The sequence below is a fragment of the Numida meleagris genome, chromosome 14 (genome assembly GCF_002078875.1).
Source record: "Numida meleagris isolate 19003 breed g44 Domestic line chromosome 14, NumMel1.0, whole genome shotgun sequence".
NCBI classification, from domain to species: Eukaryota; Metazoa; Chordata; class Aves; order Galliformes; family Numididae; genus Numida; species Numida meleagris.
Window position 1 is genome coordinate 2,871,711 of NC_034422.1, and position 23,949 is coordinate 2,895,659.

Below are 23,949 nucleotides of genomic sequence, written 5' to 3' on the forward strand. Positions count from 1 at the left end.
ACCTGATGGTGCACATCGTGCTGAGATGGTGCAAAGCGGGCAGTTTCCTTCTGCCAAGAGGTGAGATTTGCGCAGACATTGAAATGTGCTCATCAGCCATCCTTGGCTGTGGCAGGCTGATTAAGGGTCTCAGAGCTTTTATTTGAGCCGAAAGGATTCAGCAGCATGTGAGCCATCTTCCTGGGTCTGCAGGTCCTGCAGGACCCACAGCACTCTACAGCCTGCAAACTCAGAGCCAGCTTATCCTGATTGCACGCCCTGGACTTTCCAATACCACCTCTGCAATGTCACGTGAATGTCACCACAGGGCCACAGGCATGCTGGGGCAGTCACTTACCTTTGAAGAAGAAAGCTTCTCCCCTGATCTGGGCCACTGCGTCAAAGTGAGTGTTGCATCTGTTGGGCACGTCCCGCCGCAGCCTGCACAGAGACAGCCAAGTGGGTGAGCAGGGGCTGTGCCCCACATCCCCGTCCTGGATGTCCCCTACCATCCATGTGCATGAGGATTTCCAAGGTAAACTTGGGCGCTCATCAGCCTGCAGATGGCTTTGTGGAACGTGCATTCCCTGGACCGCTGGTGAGCTGGTGCAGGGATGCACTCTTCTATCCACCAGCTCTACAAAACTGGTGGGGGCAGAGGTGGTCCCACTCCTTGGCACAGCACCAGCTGTCCCCAGGCAGGACCCATGAAGGGTAGGAGCCAAGCAGCACGTCACTGCAGCAGCTCAGGATGTTATTGCTGTGAGGCTGAGCTCGGAAACTCAGAGCCACATAGCAGAAAGCAGCAGAGACCAAACAGAAGGACGCAGGGGTGAGAAGATGCCACATGATATATGGGGAAAGCCACCTGGCAAGTGGCAGGCTTACATGCTGAGCTGCTTTTAACAAGGTGGGTGGGAAAGGCACAGAGTATGAAGGACCTAAAAGCTACAGAGCCCATGTGAGGAATGATGATTGATAGAGAACAAGAAGAGGATGCTGGAACATGCAGAGAAGAGCTGCTGTGGTTGACAGGGAGGCATAAATCTAATTTGCTGGTAGAAGATCTGTGCTGCTAGCACCAGCTTAGGCACAAAGTGACAGATGTGGCAGTGAACTCCATTCACCCTCACAGTCACGCGTGGGGCAGGAGGAGGAGGTTGCTGTGAACATGTTCCCAATTCCTCCAGCTGCTGCCATGAGAGCACAGCTCCTGCAGCAGTGGGGAGCACAGTGCCACAGGCACCACATCAAGAGGGACCAGGAGGGGTGAAGAAGATGCTGAGATGGGAGGAAGTAACTGCACAGGAATGTTTCCTCAAGATTAGATTCTACCACGTCCCTGTTACTGTGGGATATTTCACTGTTGATACTCTCACTGCTGTGCAGGAGGGGAATTGGGGCACAGGGGCATGGAGTGACCTCCTCAGGGTCGCACCCTAGATGGGCAGATCAGGGGGTGAAGGTGACTGGCTCCATCCCCGCTGCTCTCCCTTGGGCACTCCCAGTACCCAGCCAGCACGAGTGTGACCATGAACTCATGCCTTTCGTTCAGTGTCCCTTCCCCTCTTAACTGTCCTGCTGCTCTGCTAGTAATATAGTTTGGTAACTCCAACGCCTATTAATGAACTAGATCTGGAGCTTCCCTTAATGAGGGCACGCTGGCTGCTTAATGACACTCTCAGTGTTAGCAGTCCCTTGCCAACTCAAACCTGCACTGGAGTCAGGCTATTGGACCACTTGCTTCAATATTCACCCCCACAGGTACATTAGGGAGTTGCTCACTGTGGAAGGATTTAGGTAAGTGATGCAGACACAAATCAGGATACTGCTGAAGAAGTCCAATTAACATTTCAGCAAGGGTGAGTTCACCTAAGGGTGATGCGGACAAATTTCCATTAATGTAAGTAAAATTTCAAGTCTTAGGGAAATGCAAAGTGTTCCGAGATAATGCAGAATTTCTAGGCATGCCTTGAATTACAAGAATTAACTGAAGGAGTAACAGCAATCACCGTTTGTTGCTGCTCTTAACCACTTCAGCTGTAGGCTGGCTGGCCAGCCTCCACACTCTGCTTAAAAAAATCCAGAGGTCCAGAGGAGAATACCACAGACAAGATCCTGATGACTAGTGGGGCTTTACTATTACATGTCCTTCACAGGAACATCAGCGACAGCTGGAAAGAAATGAACTCGACTTACGGGATGGTGGAGCGGTTCTCAGGCAGCTCTGGAAGGAGAGGATGGTCCTCAGTTTTGCTCCCTTCAGGCTTGGCTGTGGGGGACACAGATTCCCTGACTCCTGTGTGTAAAGACAAAGAAGCAGTAGAGGGACACACATCCTCCACTCACCCCAAAACACAGCTCTTCCACTGTGCCCTGGGGCAGAAACAGGCCATGGCTGGGCAAGGGACAAGGGCTTACCATACAGCTGCCAGATTCGGACTTTATCCTCATAAGGCAGGTCATATTTCAGAGGGTCCCCCACTGGACCTTGGTAGTAGGGCCTCATGATAGACTCTATGGCTGATATGTGTGTCAAGCCAATGGCATGGCCAAACTCGTGGACGGCAACAGCAAATAGGTCCATCCCATGAGCATCTGGAAATACATAATTGAAATTGAACTCATTTTATGTTGGATAAACTGGAAAACAAAGTTTTGGAATAGGTGAAGCGTGAAGAAGAAAAGTTTCTCCTGTTGGGAAAAGGGAAGCTGAAATGTGTCATAGGAAATGGAAAGCCAGACATCAGCTCACAGTGTGAACGCTCAGCCCTGGACGTCAGGGACAGTTTATTTAACAATGACACCTCCCTGGTGACTTTTTTTCTCAGTTTGAGCTCTCTCTCTCTCTCTGTTCTCTTTCCCCAGATGTCCTCATTTACCATCCAACTCATAGTGCGTCACATTGCACCCACACACAGATCCATCCTTCTAACAAAAGGCCCACTCTAGAGCTTCAGATGCTTGGGTCAGATCTCAACAGCGCTTAACGTCCACTTCCAAACCTACATCATCACTGCCAAAACTAAGAACCACTCCCAGGAGCCCTGTGGGGCCAACCCAAGTTGGTGCATCACCACTACCTGACTCCAGACGGGCTGGGTCAAGCATATGTGCAATTGCTGGTCCTCCCTGCACAGCAATGCCCTGTGGAGCTTTAAGTATGGTTCTTAGAAAGTTCATGACTGCAAGTGTTGTAATGAAACGTCTGGGAAGCTGATGTCTCCGCAAATCTCAGGGGAGCCCAACATTCCAAATCACTGATCCTGAATCCTGTGCTGTTCTTTGCTGTCCCCGCAGGGCCTGGGATGCTGGGGGATATTTTTGCTGAATCCTGCTTTTTCCTTGATGACTATTATTTACAGTGCCTGTAAACAGCTAGGGTGCTTATAACCTGCGCTGTTTTCCTCTGCACTGGGTGAGAACAAGACATATGCTTTCTGACATTTTAATGCCAAACTGACAACCTTGCGGGATATTTTTATATCATCTACCAAGCTGTTATTTTTGAATCACTGGGGAGAATAAACTGAATGAAAGATGAAGGCTGGATAGCTCCAAGACCTTCAAAACAGAGGGCAGCCTTCTCACCATCAGGTTCACCACCCTGTCCCTTGGGGGCACTGAACCTACTCCTCCACCTGAGTGCTCAACAGATGGTTGCAACCAGCAGGCGCAAAATGAGCACCACTCAATCTCCAATAAAACACACACTAATCAAGTAGTGGGCCTCAGTGCTTGCCTCCACCCTGTCTGTCTGCAAAGTGGACTCCGCTCTTGGCTGCAGCGCTCTCAGCCCAACCAACCTGATGACCGAAAGGTCCAGTATTCATCATCGTCAAAATGAGTGTCCCCTGCTGTGTGATGGTCTCCAGGGAAGAAAGCGTGTGCCACTGTGCCCCCAGGCCCATCGAAGGGATAGCCGTCGTTGTGATCAGCCTTGGAGAAGTCTATCTGGATGTCGGCGTTGTTGCCTGCCACTTCGTGGAAGTTGAGCGGGGTGATGTCGCTCCAGACCTTCAGGGCATAGTACATCAGGGCGCGAACCGTGTCGTGGCCCAGGTGGGACTCTTTGGGGAAGGTGCGAACTCTGGAAGAAAGAGGGCAACAAAGAGGGTAGGAGAGGGGCACAAACAAGCTTCTCCAAGGACCACCAGGAAGAGCATGCACAAGGAAACCCAGTACAGGTTTGCAGCCCCCATTTATTTCCCAGTATATCTGCTGGAGGTATAAAGCACGATCTGAAACCAGTATGTTGCCAGCAGTCTCTGAGACTACAATCCATAACAAGGAGGAAGAGAGAATACATTTTATGTAAATCTCATTCAAATCTCCTCCAACTTCTCGCCTGCAGGAGACAGACTGGTGGAGCACTGTGCTTGAGAAGCTCTTGCCTTGCTTCTTGGTGGAAAAGTTGCTAATTAGCTGAGGCTTACTGCACCACTGCACTCACCAGCACATCCTCATTTGGTTCCAGCTTTGCCTTGCCCTGGAAGAGAACCAGGTGGGAGCAGCAGTGTGCTGGCATTTGTCCTGCAGCAGAGCAATTCAAACCTCCCTTTTGTTCTGAGCTGGAATGACAAAAGCCAGCGTTTCCTGCATAATCAAACCTGGAAAAAGAATTCCTAATATTGCTGATTTAATACAGAGGGTGAAAAGACAAAGATGCAGTGAGGCGTGTTGGCTTCAGAAAGAGTGTGTCTGGATAATCTTTCATTGACAATTTGGACAAAAATTAGCACATTTCAGGAAAACTTACTGTTGACCGAGTAATTATTGACGAAAACCAATTCTGCTTGAAAATTTCTGGCCAGCTCTAGCCCAGTAATAATGGACACTTTATTTCTTGTGTATCAGCACACCAACCAAAGTGTTCATGCAATATTCATGGCCTGACAGATTTTAAAAGCTGAAGCAACAATTATGATCACCTCACTGCCCTCCTGCATAATATAGCTGGGAGAACATTGCTCAGTACGAGACCACTCCCCGGCCCCAGAGTGCAGCAATGACCTGAACTAAACCTCTAGAGGTAATTACAGGTGTCAGAAAGGGATGTCATGGCACTCAGCTCTTCCTGAGAATAGTGATTTGGGTATTAGAAGGCACTGAAGTGAAGGGGAATAGGAACGACTCATTGGCTGAGGTTGGCTGCTCCTGCTTTCACACGTCTCCTTCAAATCCCATGCCCACGTAGCCGCAGCCCAAGGTGGGTACCACCTCTCAGCCTGGCCAAAGTTGCAAAAAAAAGAGCAAAAACTGATCAGAGCTATGCCTCTGCTGTCTCAATGCGAAGAGAGAACTTCAGTAGCAAAGTAAATTTGTTTGCATGCGTGTGGCATCACATAATCACAGGACCTCAAACAAAAGACATACAGAATGCAGACAGCATGGTGGTAGATAAGAAAAGACACTTTTCAGGCAACTCTTTATGTATAGAAGAGACTATCTATGACCGAGTGGAGAACAAGTTCCCCCTAATTCTGCAGAACACAATTGGTATTGCTGTGATTAAAAGTGTCATTGTGAACCTCCACAATACAAAAAGGGTTACCCCATTTCCAGACATTCCTTAACTGAGTATCTTCATCTTCTGAAAGAGTTCTCTGGACTTAAGCAAAGCCTTTGTTGCCTTTATATCCAATGAACAAGTAATTACATGCACAAAGCACACTCTGCTTATTGCAGGAATTAAACCATCCCCTCCAAAATCAGAGTGCCCAGGACTCAGGTTTTCCATCATTATCTGATCTTTCCTCCTCAAGCACTGCTCAACCTTCTGCAGCTGTAGAATAAGGACAAAAAACCTGATCTCCCTGCTAATAGGACAGTGGATGGAAAGCCCTGTCTAAATAGACAAACATTAATATTCATTCCAATCTCTGACTCCAGAAACATTAGATTAAAGCAGAAACAGGATCAACACTTGCTCTGCTTCTTATGAAAGGTCCTGTACCTCTGAGCTGACCCATTTTTATTAGCATGCCACAGGTGTAAATGAACACCCCACATCCTTTATTCATTACCACTGTTATTTTTCAAGAGAATCCCATCAGGGTTTTCAATTCAGCATCTGATTTGATTGCAGGAGCTCTGCTAATTGCTTGCAATGAGATTAGGAGAAAACTATTATACCGACAGGATGTTTGTTGGCATTACGTTACCCAGTTCCACTGAACAGGAGGCACATTTCCAGCACAATGCAGATGCACACAGGGATAAAGAAGCTCCCTCCCACCTTGATTATTATTATTATTTGCAGTAAATGGTGCTTAGGTACCCAGTGGAGAGCAGCACTCCTTCTTCTTGGATGTTAACCCCGCTGAGACTCCCCTTAAAGAGCACCAATCTTGGGTAAAAGCCCAATTTGAGCAATTGGAGAGAAACCTCTTTCCTCCAGACAGCCCACAAGCCACCAGAAAGGCCCCAGTGTGGGGGTGGGTGATCCAGAGCACCAGCTCCGTCGGAGCACCAGCCCCTTCCCTGCTGGGGCTGCAGGTTCTGGCTGGGGATGGTCAGAGCTGCTGCCCGTCCTTGTTCCCTGGGTGCCCTTCTTCCTCCATCCCATCCCAAAGTGATTTGGGTCCAAGCGGGTGAATAAGCAGAGGTCAGAGAGGGCTGCTCCAGCCGGCTGCTGCGGGGAGCCAACCGCAGCGGTCATTTTGATTTCCGAGTTCCTCTTTGGGTTTTATCCTCAGAAAGGCAAAAGCGAAAGAGTATTAGTGATGTACGAGAAATCAATTGCTGGTTAATGAAAGCACTCCTTCATGTTGTGCAGCCCTGATACTACAGAGAACTAAAATAAATGCTGATCACTACCGAGCACCGCAGGCCATGGATTGCCTGATAAACCCGCATTGATTTTTCTGAGGGGAGAGGAGGGGACAACTGATGGGGCCACAGCTGTGGCGCGGAGCTGGTGTTGCCCATGACGCCCCAGTGTGACGTGAGGCACATCACAGGCATCACCTGCCTGTGCTCAGGGGTGAAAAGAAGAAAACTGAGCAACCTGCACTCCTGTAAGACTCTGTGTGCAGGGCAGTGCCTTCTGCACCGCAGTGTGTGCCTGTCCTGGGAGCATCCTTCAGTGCAGCTTTGCTGGAACGTTTATCCCCACCCCCCGGCTCTTCAGGTTTTCTTTTTCACCTTTTAAATGCGTGGCGTAATAGAGTTTGGGTTTGCTTGATTTTTTTTTTCTTTTTTTAAAACTTCAGTCAATATGTAAAAGGTAAGCACGTAAAACTTTATGTCTCTATTGGCAGATTTTCATGGCAGTTTCAAAACAGCTATTTTAATCTCAAGTGTTGGGTGTAAATACCACACTGGAGTTTCTCTACTGCTATAGCCTTCTCTTGGCTTATGCAGCCCTCAGCCATAAAATACAGCTCTTTCTTGATCAAGAGCCAAGATCCTGGGAAAGATAAAAGGGAAAAAAAAAGCAGAAATAAGTTTGTCAGGAGATGGAATTTTTATACCAGACGTATAACATCATCTCAAACCTAAGGGCTTTTTTTATGGCAATGTGTGCAGCAGTTCCACAGCAGGGCTGGGGGTTTCCTGGGGCTGTGCCCACCAGAAGAGCCCAACCCCTGGGATGGCCACATTTGTCAGCAGTGACCGCCAAGCTGGGATTTGTCACTGTGCTGGGAGGTGGACTCGCTCCAGGCACTACTCTGGGATCAAAGGGAAGGTTATTATTAGTAAGGAGGCCTCGCCATGCCATGCACGTGGGTTTGCAGGACCTCAAGGCATCCAGCTTTCTCCAGTGGTGATTACTTGGGAGAGAACTCACAGCCACACACAGGTTTCAAGGGAGGAAACACGAGTCCCAAAGAGCACAGGTCTCGGTGGGACAGGGATAAAGAGTTATTCATTTCCAGACCCTCACCTGCAGCCTGGCTCTGGAGTCAGACCTGAGCCTTTGCGTTTTGTGGGTCAGCAAACACACACATTGCTCCGTGGCTTTAGGGGAAATATCCTGTGGCAAGGACTAGAAGAAAGGGACCAGATGCCTCCATTACCCAAAAAATGCCCCCAATGCTTGGACTCAGGTGATTAGACCAAGAGAAAAAGATCTATTTGTGCCAAGACAAATCTGTGACAGATGCTTGAGAGGGTGCAAAGCCCCAGTGAACTCCTGAGAAATTACACTGCAATGCAGCAAAACATTAGCTGGCCCGTGGCCACGCACATCCACGGTCCTGTGGCCAGTGGTGGGAGCTCTTACCTCCAGGACAGGTTCCTCTTGTTCCACTTGGTCACAGCCTGCGTGTGCCGCTTCCTCCTGGCTGCTGGGCCAGCCATGTCGGGCAGGGAGCAGCGAGGGGTCTTCATCAGCTCCAGTGTGGCCTCGTCTAGTGGTGGAGAAAAAGGAAAAGATGGGTGTAATGGGTGAGAAATGCCACAGCAGCCACCTCCACCGGCTGGTGGCAGTGACTGGGGCCATAACCCCAGCCCACCCGCGAGTCCTGCCTCCAGCTCCCCTTCCCATGCAACAAACACAGATGCAACAGAAAGCATGGCCCTGCTCCTGGGCCTCCTGCAGCCTGCAAGAGGGCGGAGGAGAAATAATTGCACGCGCTTAATTAGGAGCAGAGGGGAAAGTCTCAGTGCTGCTGTGATGGGGACGTGAGCAGCAGCTGCTCAAGTGGCACCGGCTGCTCCAAGGGCTGCGCATCTGCTCACTAATTGTCTCCTTGAACGGCGGCAGCGCAGTTGGCAGCGGGAGGTCATGGCCACGTCCGGGCGCCAATGCGCAGGGACAACGGCAGCCCCAGGGCAAACAGGGAACCATTCACCACTGGGATAAAGCTGGCTTTCTGCTGTCCTCAATAAGGGCATTGAGCGGGTGGCCCCACCACGCTGGGCAGCTCCCAGCGCTGCCACCAGGCTCTGGGCTGCTCTGTCCCACGCAGATGTGGTCACCCCCAATGGTGGTTGAGCCATCGTCCTCCCCTGCGCTGCGCTTTGCTGGTGGGGAAACCAAATTGCTCCCTACTCAGATTCAGAAGTTCAATCGGAATTTTTGTTCCATTCAAATTGAGGTTGCAATTAAAGCTTTGAACAGAACAACCTATCAGCCTTATTTTCTCTGTCTCTTTTCTTTTTGAGCACATCAAGAGCTATTTTAGGCTATTTTAAGCACGACAGTAACCCCAAGGGTGTGTGGGTCTGGTGAAATAATTGCTTGCCTCAGGTTGCTGAAAGCACAAGGCAACAAAGCACCTGAGCCATGTAATTACTCTTCAGCTGCAAACAGGGCCGTCTGTCAGCCACGTGTTGGATCCTGGGGACAGTGCTGCTCTGCATCATGGCTGCTCCCCGCCCCTCCTCCATCCCCTGTCCACCCACCACTGTGCCACCCACTGACCGAGGACCCCCGTCGCCTCCAGCCCCCCGAAGCGCTGCATGGCAGTGATGGCTTTGGTCAGCTCCTCCTGCGTCTGCAGCTGTCCTGTGACGGGATCCGGAGGAGGCAGATACCCAAATTTCGTCAGCCAGTCCTGTGACACAAGGACACAAGGGAAGGAGAATGAGAAAGGGGAAGGAAAGAAACACGTACGTAGAGAGGGAAGTGTTGGAAGTCCTGCCCATTCTGCTTGGAAATGCCATTCCCATTTATACATTTACAGCTGGCTTCCCTATTGAACAGCATGGTTCCTGCTAACAAATGAAGATGTCATGATGGATCTGTATACATTGCTTAAGTAGTGGGACCTGGTGACCTTCATGCATTCCAGTGCTGACATCTCATTTTCCCATCTGTCAGCAACACATCCCCAGAAGTGGCAGCAGCCCCACGGGGTCATCCTGTTGCCTTTTATTCACTGGCAGCGCTCAGGGGAGACCTGCTGCTGGGATGAGCAAGGAGCGGGGATGAGAGCATCCCTGAGGGAACAGGACAGGGCTGCCACCACTCATGAGCTGGCACTGAAGTCCCCTCAGGGCAGCTTAGGGGCTGGGATTAAAGAGCTTCCCCTTGAACTTCAGCAGGTTTTGGTTGGAAACAAGCTTAACCATGAAGCCCTAAAACTGGAGACAGCCCTAAAATTGGAGACAGTTGATTGGAAGCTGAGAGTCACAGAGATCAAAGTGAACCAATGCCCATGGGAGAAAATTTACATCTACCACATCCCAGGACTGGAGTTCGATTCCTACTGAAGCCACAGGGATGTCCCCACAGCCTGTAGACCACACCCTGACCCACAGTAACACCCTCACAACCCCGTGGGTGCGGGTGAAGCAAAGGGGGCTGAAGCCCAAGCGATGCCCACAAATTCAGCCAGCACAGCCTCTCGCCATCACGCTGCCACAAGCACCTCGTTAAAATGCCACTATTCGATAGGAATTCATCTTTCAAGAGACAGCACGCTTTTATGAAGAACTTTCTCTTCCTCTTTTCAGCCTAGAACTGATGAAAATAATACCATAAATCTCCTCCTTACAACTGCTTTTTAAACGTCTGGTCAATTATCCTCCTAAATCCTTCCCTGCCTTCCTACTTGCTGATATCTCCACCTCGGCAGAGGGATGGGCACAGAATAACACCACGTGCCGAGAGCACCATAAGTGCCTGCCCTCTATTTTCTTTATCTGTATCAAAGAAACATTGATCCATTGAACCTCTTGAAGACTGATATTGATCTCGACTTCCACCACGGTCGATACACCACAGATTTATGGTAGTTAGATCAGTGCCAAGAGTCTGTATCTGTTTATCACTAAAATTGAAGACTCATCTCAGCATTGCCTACAAAAGCCATCCCAAATGCCACAGAGCCCCCAGCCCTGCTTTGGCACCTCCCGGCAAGATACCCGTAGCACTGAACCTCCACATCCCACGTTTGCTGGGGCAGAACATTTCATTAGGGAAAAAGCAGTTGGACTCGGAGATGAGAAAGACCATCAGGAACTGTCCAGCTAATTATGTGTGCCCTGTGAAAGTTCTCACATCTTTTCTTGTCTCTAATGAGGACAAAAGCTAAACTATGAACTTTCTTAAATGAAAAGTATGAAAACATCTTTCACTGAGATAACTTCAACATATTCGCTACTTATTTCAGCCTTTTTTTTTTTTACATTAAAAAGATCTTTTTTTCCAACTCTCATTACCTTAAAATGTTTAATGAAGCAGTGGTTTGAGCAGAATGCTAAAATTCTTAACACATATCCCTTGCCTGAGTTGACACGATAAAAACTTCTCCTTAAAAATGTGCTGAGTTGAACAAATTGACCTAATTCCATGAGAGACAGCTTCAGCAACAACATGTTTTCAAGGGGGAAAAAATTGCTTCACCAGAAGGTTCAGACCAAGGGGATATCTCAGCTCCAAAGCAAGCTGGGATCAAGCAAGCAGCAGACACAGCCATGGTGGCATCCCAGGTGGGGACATTTTCCTTATGGGGCAGGTGGTGCCCTGTATGAGTGTTCTACCTGCTGCAAAGTGACACTGCTCCTTTGAAAAGCAGCTGCCTCAATGACAGTGCACCAGCATGTCTATTTCCTCGTGTCCTTGGCTAAAAATAAGTGGAACCACTTTTTTCTCCTTTGGGTTCCCCGTGTTGCTGTGGCATAATGGGAAAAAGCATGCTTCATGCCTTAAGTGGGACATGCCTTCGTGCCCCATGGTTAGCAGAAGCTGAAACTGCAGAATTTTAATATATATATATGTATACATATATATATTTTTTTTTCAGAAAGCACAGGTTTGGGAAAAACACTCATGAAGTCCTCTTATGCCCTGGAGACAAGACCTGCTGCAATTCTGGACCTCTTAGCTCCTCAGACACTTTGAACTGAACGCCAGGCAGCACGGCTGCTGTGGAAGCATCCAGGGATAAGGGCTCTCCAGGGCTGGAGAAAAATGCTGGCTCCAGCAGCAGTGAAGTCTCGGTATCACTTATACAGAGCCAATTTTCAGATTAAAATGGCAATTTCATTTCTTTCATATCTCCATTTCCTTTTTATCAATACCCCTTTGTCCTAGAACCTACCTACCTGCTTCATTTTGAAATAGATGTAGATTTTGTCCCTCTTTTATGGAAGATTTATGAGCTCTGTAAGTTTGCTTTTACAAGTATTAATATTATATAAGCTGATGGGCTCGTTCAACTGCCACAGGCAAAAAAGGAAAAAAGACTCAATCAGCAAATTTCCTTCTCGAAGAGTTCTTCTTAAGGGTCATAGGTTGGTGTTGACAGGAAGACAAAAGAGTTCAGGATAATGAGGAGAGCATAAACAGGATAAGCAGCAAAATCAGGACAGAGAAAAAAACTCTGCCCAACCCAGTTCCACGCTTCTGCTCTTGTGTTATGCTTCTAAAGCTCATCCAAAAAAGAATCAGGGTCTTGGAAGAGTGGGATGCAGCAACCCTGCCCATGGGATGCTGCCAGCGTCGCATCACGCGGGGGACGAAGAGCCAAACATGCTGCTCACCAAAGTTAATGGCCCAGATCACCAAAACAGAGCTACAGCTCAAACATCCGGAACTAATTTCCAAATTACATTTTGCTTTATCTCTGTTCCTACCGTTAAATAGTTTGGAAGCTTTTAAAAAAATAAAAAAAGAATCTCCACCACAGAAAGCTAGATTAAAGGCAAATGACTTTTGTCCGCTTTAGTTTTCCTTCTGAGTTTTCAATGGTTCAGAGTATTCAAATTTTACAGTAATTTTCATGAGATCAACAACCGAAGGAACAGCGCCCATTAATTAGAGCATCGCATATGGCGCTGCAATACTCCAAGGAGCGTGCTCCTGTGATGCAACAGCCTCCGGGCCACGCAAAGCCAATAATTTTCTTCCAAAGGTTGACATGTACCTCTCTAATGAGCTATTGTATGCACGTAATCAGCTGATTAATTCGTTAGGAGAAAAACTGCCGTTTGGATTAGAACCAGCGTTCCGGTTGCTGTCACCTCTGAACCGCGGGAAGAGTTTCATCAGCTCATGCTGGAGGAGCCGGTTGCATCCAAACAGCTCTTTAATTGGCTGTGCACAGCATCCAGGGTGGAAGGTAATGCAGCCGTTGCCGCTGCCCTGTCCCTCCCCTGGCTTTAAAGGCTCCCTCAGGTTAACAACAGCGGCACTGCAAAAGGCCACAACCTCCATCTCCCGCAGACAGCGAGCTGCTTGGCCAGATCTGCGGCAGACAAATTGCATCGCGTGGTGACATCAGACGTGGGATATCCAGGTCGCTAAGGAGCCAGGAGGAGAGCAGCTCTGCTCCGGCACAGCTCAGTTCTCCGCCAGCCCCAGGGTCCTGCCTGCAAACTCAGCCGCTCGCTCGCAGGGCTGTGTTGCCACCCTCCTGCACACACGAGATCCGACCATCCGGATTTGGAAGCCAGCATCCCCCCGGTGCGGTGCTACACACAGCATCAGCGTCCCTTTGGCTGGACACATCCTGAGCACTGTTCCAGAAACCCAGAGGTAATCAAGGGATGCTGCAGAAGAAGATATAAATTCTCTGCGGACCAAACAAACCGTGTTTTCAACTTCTTTGAACTGAAGATCAAAGAATTGATTCCCATCCATACAAGGCAGGCAGAATAGGGGAGCAGTGTTTACTAGAGCTGGTTTGTGTTTCTTTCTGGAGAACGAAAAACCGACAAAACATTAAAAAAAAATACTGCTACTTCTGTATTTTCAATATGAAAGTGTGTTTCCCTTTGCAAAGATTTAAGACGCTGGGCTTTTTGGAGGTTTTTCAATCACCAGAGGTTTTTCAACACTTCCTAAAAATTTCCATGCAAAGGCAATGAATGATGAAAAATTTTGTGTAATTAAAACTCCACGGGACATCAAAAAAGGAGTTTCAATGGGAATAGAAATAGAGGATTTTTTTTTTTAAATCAAATAGTTTCGCATAATGCTGCCTGTCATGGTGAAACATCCTTGTGGCCAATTAGTTATTTGAAAAGGAAAAGAGGAAAATACAATAGCCCATCGAGCTGCGGTGGGATGCCAGGTAAATGACCGAATTAGCATTCTTTTCTCTCGCTACAAAAACATCTCCAAACCACTTAAGCTGCCAGGTCATCTGTGGAGGGAGCCCTGCTCCTGCGCAGCCGGAGCGGTGGGATGTCAGCTTGTCCCTGCACCAGGCTGCCCAGAGCTGCCCCATGGGTGAGGCTGCATCAAACCTAACCCTCGATCCAGTGCAGAGTTAAAGGAAACGTCACCAGCTGCAGCTCTTCCAGCATTCGGGAACCCAGGAGGAGTCCCCTCCCCGTGTGCCTGGCTGCCATCCACACGTAACCAGAGGAGAGCTCTCCCTGCTCAGCGCGGGGAAATAAATCAAGGCATGAGGTTGCCTCGTCCCCGAAATCTCTGTTTGAAGGAAAAACCATGCCAAGACTTTTCAAATCCAGGGATTTCTGGGCACAGGACACGGGAACGTCCATGCTTTCCTGGATGGATTTGCACAAGACTAAGCAGAGCGGGGAGCAGCCGGCAGGGAGCAGAGCCAGCTGGAAGGTGCTCCCCGGGAAACATCTGCTGGGGATGCACCACGGGAGCAGGAGCTCGTCTCCTCCCTGTGCTCCTCCACCTTGTCTGCCCCGCACACCAGGAGATGGTAGGGACCAGCTGCTGTCCCCTGCCCATGGGGACCACCCCCCTGAGAGCCTCCACCCTGTGAGCCAGGACCGCAGCTCTGCCCTGGGTGGCCCTCCTTGGATCATCTCCGCACACAGCTGTTGGGACTTGTCATGAACGCTCCAAACCTCCCGAGGAATCGGTGCTGGGCCGCTGACATCATTGCGCCAGACTGCACAGAGAGCTCCCAAACGCTCCCCGTCCTCCAGCTGGACTGGGACCAAGATGAGCAAGAGGGCGATGAATTATTTTAAAAGAAGAACAAATTGCTCTTCAGCAAAGTGAAGATACGCAGCAAGGCTCTCCCACGGGGTGACTTTAGAGGTCCTGTTACTGCTTAACGAGCCCATCCGTCTCATCGGACCGAAACTGCACGTTTGCTGGCAGTGCGTAGGGAAAGTCAGCGGTGCACCGAGAGCACGGTGCCGTTCATCTGTATTCGCCGCTGGTCTCAGCGAGACGAGCTCCTGCTCTTTTGGTTTCAGTCATTAAACAAACCACGTCTGGTCGCTAACTGAACAGACTGTTATACATCAAAACACATCTCTCCCTCCCTCCATTTATTGTATCTTTGACCAGGACGGTGTCTCCTCCAGGATGGACTCCAGAGCTGACTTTCTGCAGCACGACCACTGACGCCAGTTTGCTTTGGCCATGCACATTCTCACTCCCAGTCTCCATCCCAGGCCTCAGAGTTGCACTTCCAGCACAGTTTTACTATTTCTCCATTTACAGGAGCCACCAACATTTCCCCCCTATAAATCCACCCAGTCGCACAGCCCTGCTCCGTTCACTAGCTGTACGATCAGTGCTTTTTTTGCTGCCCACTTCCCTCCTGCTTGGTTGGTTTGGTTTTCAAGATAACCCCAGGACACAGACTGCCTGTTTAAATATGCTCACGGTGTGGCTTGGTTTTCTTTTTGTGAGATTGCAGAAATTCTGTTGTTCTCTGCAGAATGGGAATTCAAAAGCTCTTATCGCTGTGCTGTGTGCTAGGTCTGATGCACAGGCTGTCTCTGTGTTTGCCTCAGCAGCTCTCAGACTGGGGCTTAGTTGTGTCTTCCCATGTAGTTTTTAGCAACAGAAGTATTGCAACATTAATAAATCAATAAATCAGAAGCTTTGCTGGGGTGTGAAATAGAGCATCCATTTGGGAGGGAATTAAGCTCACTCATGTCTCTTGTCCCTGAATCTGTTTCTATAGGAGAAACCACATTTGCTACCTGTATGGCTTTGCTGCTTCCACAAGCTCTTTAAAACAGCAGTATTACAATGAGCTTTCCTTGTTGACAGGCTCTTTCTATTAGCTGTACAAGTGTCTTGAGCAATTATTGATGCTGTGGGCAACTGCTGAACAGAAAAAAAAGAGCCTCCTGTTCAGGAGCAAGGCTATTAAATCAAAAGGAAGCAGAAGCGTGGCAGTCCTTGGGTGACCAGCCCTACTGTGAAAACAACAGCAACTCTTCAGTAGTACTCCAGGAGCAACCACGGGCTGGAGGGGCTGTAAGAAACTGCCCTCTGAATGCAGGGAGATGAAAACGACTCCCGGATCGCTACAGAATGTTGGGCAATTTGCAAAACATGACAAAAATACAGAAATGTATTAAAACAAGCTACTTGAAATGAGGAACGTAAGCTGCTCTCACCAGCCCAGCGCACTTCCCTGTGGCTACGGAGCCTCTGCTTTTGGTGAGAACTCGTGTTAATTGTGACCTTGGACCAAAGCAGTTCTGCAGAAAGCAGCCAGAGCAAAGCAGAAACAAACACGCACCTCCTACACCTCCTCCGAGTGATTCAAATCACAGAGTACCCGACTTTGGCAAACAAGCCAAACCCTGCAACAGGGAGCTTGCTTTTACCAGCACCAGAAGCAGAGTTCAGTTAAGTAAAGGCTTTTAGGGGCGCTCAGGACCAAAGAGGGCACTGTGGGCTCAGTCTTGGCCAGGCATGGAGCGCAAACAACGATGAGCATCACACGTGAGCAGCAATGTCCTTAACGAGGTGCCCCTGCTCCCGGCTCCAAGCAGGAGCAGCAAGGAGGCCCCGAGGTGCTGCAGCGAGCAACGGCAGCAGCCAAGCAGCACGTCAGTCACCCTGCAGAGCGATGCTTTATGCACAGCCAGACTCTGGCTGCAGATAATAAATAATATTTCAGTGGCTTTTAATGTTCCCTTGAAGAACACAGGTACAAAATATTGTTGTTGTGACTCACGCCTATTTGAATGGACGGGGCACTCGGGAGCTGTGTGCTGAAGGACAAATCACGCTGCCGTGCCCCGTGCAGTTTGGGATGCTGTTCCCCAGGGATGCCCCGACTGCTCCTGTGAAGCCTTTGTGGGGTGAGGGGCAAGCCAAAGCCCTGACACACAGCTGAGCCCTCCCAACGTGACAATGATCTGTGCCATCCCAGCCCCGTGCAACACCATGGATCACCTCTGATTGCAATGACAGCAGTGTCCCCTCTTGCTGCCGCCCTACTCATGCCGACGTGCAAATTAAAGCCGGTGCCTGCGATTTTATGCTCCAGGCTTGTGACAAATGAGCCCACCTCCCCCTGTCCTCTTGCCTGCGTCTCTGCACACCCCCTTCCCAGCATGGCTGGAAATTGGCGCGTTTATGCACAGAGATCATCTCTCTCCCGCTGTGCGGTAAATGATGAAATGAAAAGATTATAAAACTTACATATTTGAAAAGACTCTAATGGGAAAATATCCCCAATTCTCTGTGGCCTCTCCACGGCGCTGATACAGCCCAACACAGCCGGAGGCATCCTTCACCTTTCTGCACACAAACAGCCAGACTTCACACACCTATTAGATCTGTTGCAGTGGCAGACAGATACTGAGATGCAGGGGTCTGGTTTTCCCAGCAGTGCCCCACACTGCGATGGAACTAAGAAGACCCTGGTGCAGGTGAATGGCCCCAGTGCACCTCAGAGATTTATGGGGAAATCCACCTCCCAGCCCCTTCTTCAGCCCCATTCAGAACCACATGGGTAACGCCCAACACCAACCAAAGTCATCACACAGAGAGTTCTTTTGCATTCCTCTGTGAATGCGAAAGGCGGAGACATTCCTGGAACAACCCTCCTGCAGGGCAAAGCAGAAATCCCATCTGCTAAATTGCATACGTTTAATCACACCAGCTTTGTTTTGCCCTTCTTTTTCTCCCCCCTTCTTCTTTTTTTAAGGTCCATATATTTTGACTGCCCGGGCTCCGTGACACAAGTTCTGCCAACACGTTTGATTGAAGGTGTCACGTTGACCATCTGCACCCCACCAGGCACGGCGTGCCCACGCATGCTGAGCAGCCGCCGGATGGATCACATCCCGTTTGTTAGCTGTATGGAAGGCAGCTGCCAGGCCCACTGCCTCCTGCCCTGTGCACTGCAAGGATGGAATCACCTCCAGCTGAACCACGAGCGAGGAGTGCCCAGTGTTGGTCTGCAGATGCAAGGTGAGTCTGTTGGTCTTGCACCCTGCTGCATGGGGACACAGTGATGGAGAGAGGTCAGAAAAACCCGACAGAAAGGTTGAAGAAGGTGGAACAAGGCTGTTCTTGGAGGAAATAAAGCAAAGCCTCGGGCTCTGCTGGCTGCTGGGCTCGGGATCTGCCTTGAGCACAAAACAGGATTGCTGCACAGAGCGGGTGATGGCCTTATCTTTAATGAAGAGCACAGTGAGTCCTCACTCCTCCTCATTTCCATTCCTCCTGCTTTGCTTGGGAGAGGTAAAGCGCTGCTGTGCTCAAACTGCAGTGAGCACAGGAGAGCTATAAAAACTCCACTAAATAAGTGTTATTTCCTCTTTAACACAGGGAGCGTGACAGACTGACCTTTCCAGCTACCTGCAACCTTCCGCAAACCCATATCTGCCTTCTAGAAGAAGTTTGCAGAAGGAGCAGGGAGAGCATTGAGACAGCTCTAAGCAGGTTAGACCACGAGACCTGTCTGACCACGATAACAAACCAGCTGTTTTGTTCATTATTTCCTGCAGGAAGCCACAGCCACCAGAGCAGACATTATCCCTTGCTTTTCTCCGTGGCAAGGACGCAGACTCAGTGTGAGCAGATCTGCTGCTGGGAGCAATTAACCCAGTTGAGCAGGCAGCTGTCCCCGAGCAAACCCAGCAGTAGGACACAGCCCCTTCCCAAAGAGATGCAACTTCCAAAGGAAGGACAATTTCAGTGATCTAGCTCTTAATCTGACTTAATGTTAATTGGCAAAATAACCGAAGAAAAATACAAAATTTGAATTTAATGGAAGTTTAAGCTTTTATGCTATTGTCCATCATAAAAGGGTAAGGTGAACCCTCTCCTCCCACCATTCATGCCCTGATGTACCCCAGCCATCCAGCTTCCCCCAGCTCCATCTCTCCCATAGCAGCAGGAATGGGGACATCTCCCCACCAGTCCCATTTACTCCATTGCAGCGGGTGCCATGGCTCCTGTAGCTTTGTAGGAAGGAAGCAAACCTCACTTGGCTCTGGACAACCTTTCCACCAAGCTGAGTTTCCAAGCAATAAAAGAAGATGTCCAAATTCTTTCTTGCAGACAAGGGAAGAAATCTTGCAGGCAGGGTTTGCCACAAGTCAGGCTGCCATTGTTATGTATGTGTTATGTGAATTAATGCCTTTTAGCCAAGCTAGCAAGACTTGAATCTTTTCCAGCCCATAGACTCACGGTTTTACAAAGTAGCAAGTATTGACTTTTAAAAAGGCCAAGATAATTTTATGACCATCAGAATATTTCAAGCCATGCAAAGCCAGATAATGGCATGATGGAGAATAGAAAGAAATCAAATCAGTTCACATATATCAGCTCCTGATTACTGACTGACAACTGCCAGGAAGGAATTTTTTCCATCCAGAGGCGGTGCTTCCTATGCTGACGGCCACATGGCTGGAGGGAGCCGGGCACACTTGCTCTTTGAGGGACAGACATGGGGACAGAGCAGAGGGAGCCCTGCTCCCATGGGATATGCTGGGGCACCAGGACCTGACCTGCTCACTGGTACAAATGTACCACAGCAAAATTCCGACCTAATTCTGTTCTTTCCAAGCTGAGCCAGCAGCGCTGGCAAAAATCACACCTCTGCTGCTTTGTGCTACCCCAGCAGCCACCTGCAGCACTGTTCTACCAGATCCTCACTCGAGCACTTACAGCAAGGGCATTTCTTTGGGAACCCTGACTTAGCGCAGCCAGCCCCAAGCACATTCACAGCAGTGGTGGCACAGCATTGGGTGGGATTTATTGCTCAGCCACTTGGACATCACGTTCCCGAGCACCTGCTCCTCAGGTGGGCACAGCTCTGCCCCCATGGCACAGGTAGACCTGAACACTCTGCATCCCTGCCCAGAGAGAGGCTCACAGCTAGACCAGAAGTGAACAGAATGAGTATGATTGAAGAAGAGATACTGAGGTGATTCATTTATGGTCTGATTTTTGGGTGGTCCTGTGTAGAACCAAGAATTGGACTCAATGATCCCTGTGGGTCCCTTCCAACTTGTGATATTCTATGGTTTTATGATCCTGGTGCTGTTTTAAGATGCACCAAGATGTGCTGATCCCAGAACCCTCAGGGCTCTGCTTGGAAAGCCACCTCCCTTCCCTATTTCCTGTATTGGTAAACTTGGGAAGGAACACAGCAGACAAAGGGCACGTGAAGTCCCAGCTCCTCCAAAACCAGGGCAAAACCACAGGGCTCAGCAAGGGCCAGGATTTCTCCCCTGCATCCATGCAAGGAGAAGCTCAGCCTCGGCCCCCAGCCATCAGCATGCTGCGTGCCCAAGGGAGGGCTGCTGCTCCGGGCTGTTCCTGCAGCACGCACTGCAGAGTCGTGCCCGCTCTCCGCACCGTGCCAAGTGGTGGATTAGTTAATAGACAAGGAGGAGATATTTACTGTTGCTCGTAATGGGATGTATAAAATTCCCCCAGCACGCCCTCCAAGGGCTGCAAGCACCTTGAATCAGGCATACGCTAACGAAAGGACGTGACAAAAAAGTTTTAGGACTTTGTCTTTCCGCCTTCCCATACGACGCCCGCTCTCCAAGCCAGAAATGAGAGGAGAAGGCACCGGCGGGAGCGTGTCCCCGAGGGACCGGCGCGGCTCTGCCCCGGGAGCGCGCAGCACCTCCCGCCAGAGGATTACTCAGCCTAATGAGCCGGATGAGATGCTGAAGCAGCGACATAAAGAACACATCGTTATGCATCACTTTAATTATGCATATAATGGCTTTGTCTTTTTTGTTACCTTATTTCATTATTGAAAACCTTTATTTCGCACATACATTTTAACTCCAGCCACCGACAAAACTACTGGTAAATAATTCAGCGTTCCACGAGGCATCAGCTCCTCCAAACGAGCAGGCCGGGAAGGCCTCTCGGTGGCTGACACCTGAACGTGGCACCAGAGCACCCCGAAGGCAACACCACCACCCACCTCTGCGCTGCACTGCTCGGCTGGGAGCCGTGACAAAGAGCCCCGGGGAGAAGCAGCACAGCATCAGCCCCAGCTGTGCCAGGGATGCCACTAGTTCTCCCCACACACATTTAATAAACAGGTTTTTCTAACACTGTTAGTCAGCTTTTATACTTACACAATATATGCAGCGCGATACCTTAGTTTTTCATGTGGCTGCCTCCCTTTTTCCTTCTAATAAAATAAAATTAGAGAGAAGTCCACCTGCACAATCTCCATCCCAACAGAACTATTGAGGCTCAGCACAGCCATGCGCACAGCCATGCTTTTACCTTCCCCTCCTTCCTTGCAATATTCCCACGGTGAAGCTGTATTAAAAATGCATGGGTCAAGCAAGAAGTGCCTCGAGGTGGAAACTTTCCCTCTTGCTGTCACTCCTTTGGTCTCGCTACAGCGAGCAGTCGTGTCCAACACCCAATGAGGTCAATGAGAATTAAGCAGGTGCTTAAGCTTTAGGCTTGTGAATAAATTACTCATTATTGAATGGAATCCACATGTGCTGAGTCAGTGATTTTAAGCTATCGATGTGGATCAGACTGACTGCCACCTGAAAGAGCTGTCCTTTGTTCAAAACTAGGAAAAAATGTCCAAAAAGAAAGGAGGAAAAAAAAAGAACAAGCTCCTACTGCACTTCCTGACCTGATATGCAGAAGCCAATTACCCAAATCAGAGGCAAATCAATGAGAAAGGCTGCTGGGTGCTGGGAAAGCAGGAGCTGGCCTTTCCCAGGGCCGTGCAGAGCCGAGATCGATGCTGCCTCGCGGCCGCCGTCCATACATTCCACCTCCAGCTCACGATTTGTTCTGGTGATGCACTGCCGAGGTGTCAAAGTCAGATCACTGGAATTTGTCTGGAAGCAAAAGCTACTCGAGGTTCAGAATGACACCTTGACCCGGGCAGGTCGTCCTGCAGCGATTATCACCAGTTCTGCGATGGAAGATTGCAAACGTTCAGCAAAGGAAAAAATAAAAGCTTGCCCTTCCTTCACCTTGCATACAAATGAAAAACAAATGTGATCTTCTTGCTCTTGACATATCCATGCTTTAAGGAGCTTCACAAGCATCTATTTCCTCATTTGAGCTCACACAGAAGACATATTATCTCTTTTAAATATGTCTTCTCCTTGGCAGTGCGAAGCCTACGTCCCATCTTTAAAATTTTAAGGAGCTGCCAAGCGGTTATTTGCAAAACCGATGTTAGATGATGGATAAAATCTATTTTAAACCTCAGCAAAATTGGCCAATTTCAGGAGATTTTAACGTACAGACGAATTAATCAAGCTCAGCAGCTGATGAGATGGGAAAGGCAGACCCCGTCCCTCCATCCGCACGTGAGCCGCTTGGAAGAGATCCAGCAGCTCCTGGCAGCCCTGGCAGCGAGGCCCAGGGACAGCACAAGTGACACGCTGGGGCTCTGAACCCATCCTGCACCCTCTGCGTGGTCACTCCCCCTGGGACAACAAACCCAGGCTCAAACACTGACCCCATTTCAGGACTCTTCCATCTCACTCAATCTTGTTCTCAAGGTCTCGCTGTTTGGTTGCTTGGAGATTTCTGTTTATTTGCTTGTTTTGCACTTTAACTGTGCAGAGTGAGGCCGAAAGCACCGATTCCCATGCAAAACCGCCTGGAGCTCACAGTGGTTTCAATCTCTCACTAAGGGCTCTGTGCACACACCCAGCCCAGCAGCAGAGCCTGGTGCTGCGCAGCGAGGGGCTGCTGTTGGACCTGGATGCTGCCTCTGTGCGCATTCCCCAGCTGTCACCTCCCATCAGCCTCCCCATGCCGGCAAATCGGCAGCGACGCGCTCGCCGGCAGCGCTCTGAAAGCTAATGCTCCATCTACGCCAGTGTGATTTTGAACACGGCGTGTGCATGGGGCCGGGCTCACTGCTCCTCAGTCCCCGACCCCGGGGCAGGCAGCACATCCCTTGGGACCATCCCCACGCTGCCCCGCCTGTCATCGGCACCAAACACAAACACACCGGGCAAGAGAAGACAGATGGCTCCGGGGGAAATCCGATGACCTCCCCGGCTGTGTCAGGAGCCATTTGTCAAGTGGCAGAAACCATTAAGCTATTTCACTGCTCACCTATGGGAACGTCACGGCTCTGGTGGTGCTGCCTTAATGCAGAGCTGGGGGAGCTGCTGCTGGCACCGCTGAGGTCAGCCGTGGCCCCGCATGCTGCCCAGTGCTTGGTGCAGCTGAACCGGTCCCAGCAAGGCTGGCCGTGCTGGAGGAGCTGCCCTGCTCCTGGCGCTCCTTCTGAAGGCACCAGGCAGCAGGTCATAAACCACCCGGGATCTGAAGGTCAAAGCATCCCCTCATCCCTACAGGAAGCCAGGACTGTGCAGGGAGAACATGGAAGAGCTCGCCTGCATCTAGGGGCCTGGCTCATTAGCAGGTCAGTAGTAACAAGCCCGGCAATTACTTTCCAGCATTACCATGACACGAGCAGCCCCTCCAGGTGCCTGCAAGCAGCTCCCCAAGTGGGGAGATGCCCCAGCAGCATGCCTCTGCCCTGGGGCTGAGCAATTAAGTAAGAGCTTCTGTTTTGCTATTGCTTTGGAATAAGAAAACAATTAATTTAAGCACACTCATCCCTGGATGTTCTTAATATTAAGGTGTTACTGTCAAGAGTCCTTCTGGGGAAGTCTGCTTAGGCCTCTTAGGAAAAATGGCATGGATAGGTTGGTCATTCCCATGGATAGGCTGGCCCTCCTCATGGATAGGCTGGCTGTTCCCATAGATAGATTTGCTCCGGATCAGCCGAAAAGGACAGAGAAAGACCACGGGGGTTCATCCAAACACCAGATAGGGTGTGATCAAGGACACCAAGGCAAAGACTGAATGAACAAATTCGTGTGTTGGGTCACTCCAGTGAGGGGAGTGCTGAA

The 23,949-nt window shown here is 49.8% G+C and overlaps 1 protein-coding gene across 1 annotated transcript in view; it reads right to left on the minus strand.

Moving 5' to 3' along the window:
* The window catches only part of MMP17 (matrix metallopeptidase 17), a 40,433-nt gene that overhangs the window by 6,039 nt on the left and 10,445 nt on the right, over positions 1-23,949 (minus strand). Inside the window, exons 2-7 of the mRNA XM_021412773.1 lie at positions 9,350-9,482; positions 8,207-8,333; positions 3,786-4,069; positions 2,401-2,577; positions 2,179-2,278; positions 338-420 (exon numbers count right to left, since the gene is read on the minus strand). Of these exons, the coding sequence (XP_021268448.1) occupies positions 338-420; positions 2,179-2,278; positions 2,401-2,577; positions 3,786-4,069; positions 8,207-8,333; positions 9,350-9,482 (904 nt within the window). The remainder of the gene's footprint in view (positions 1-337; positions 421-2,178; positions 2,279-2,400; positions 2,578-3,785; positions 4,070-8,206; positions 8,334-9,349; positions 9,483-23,949) is intronic.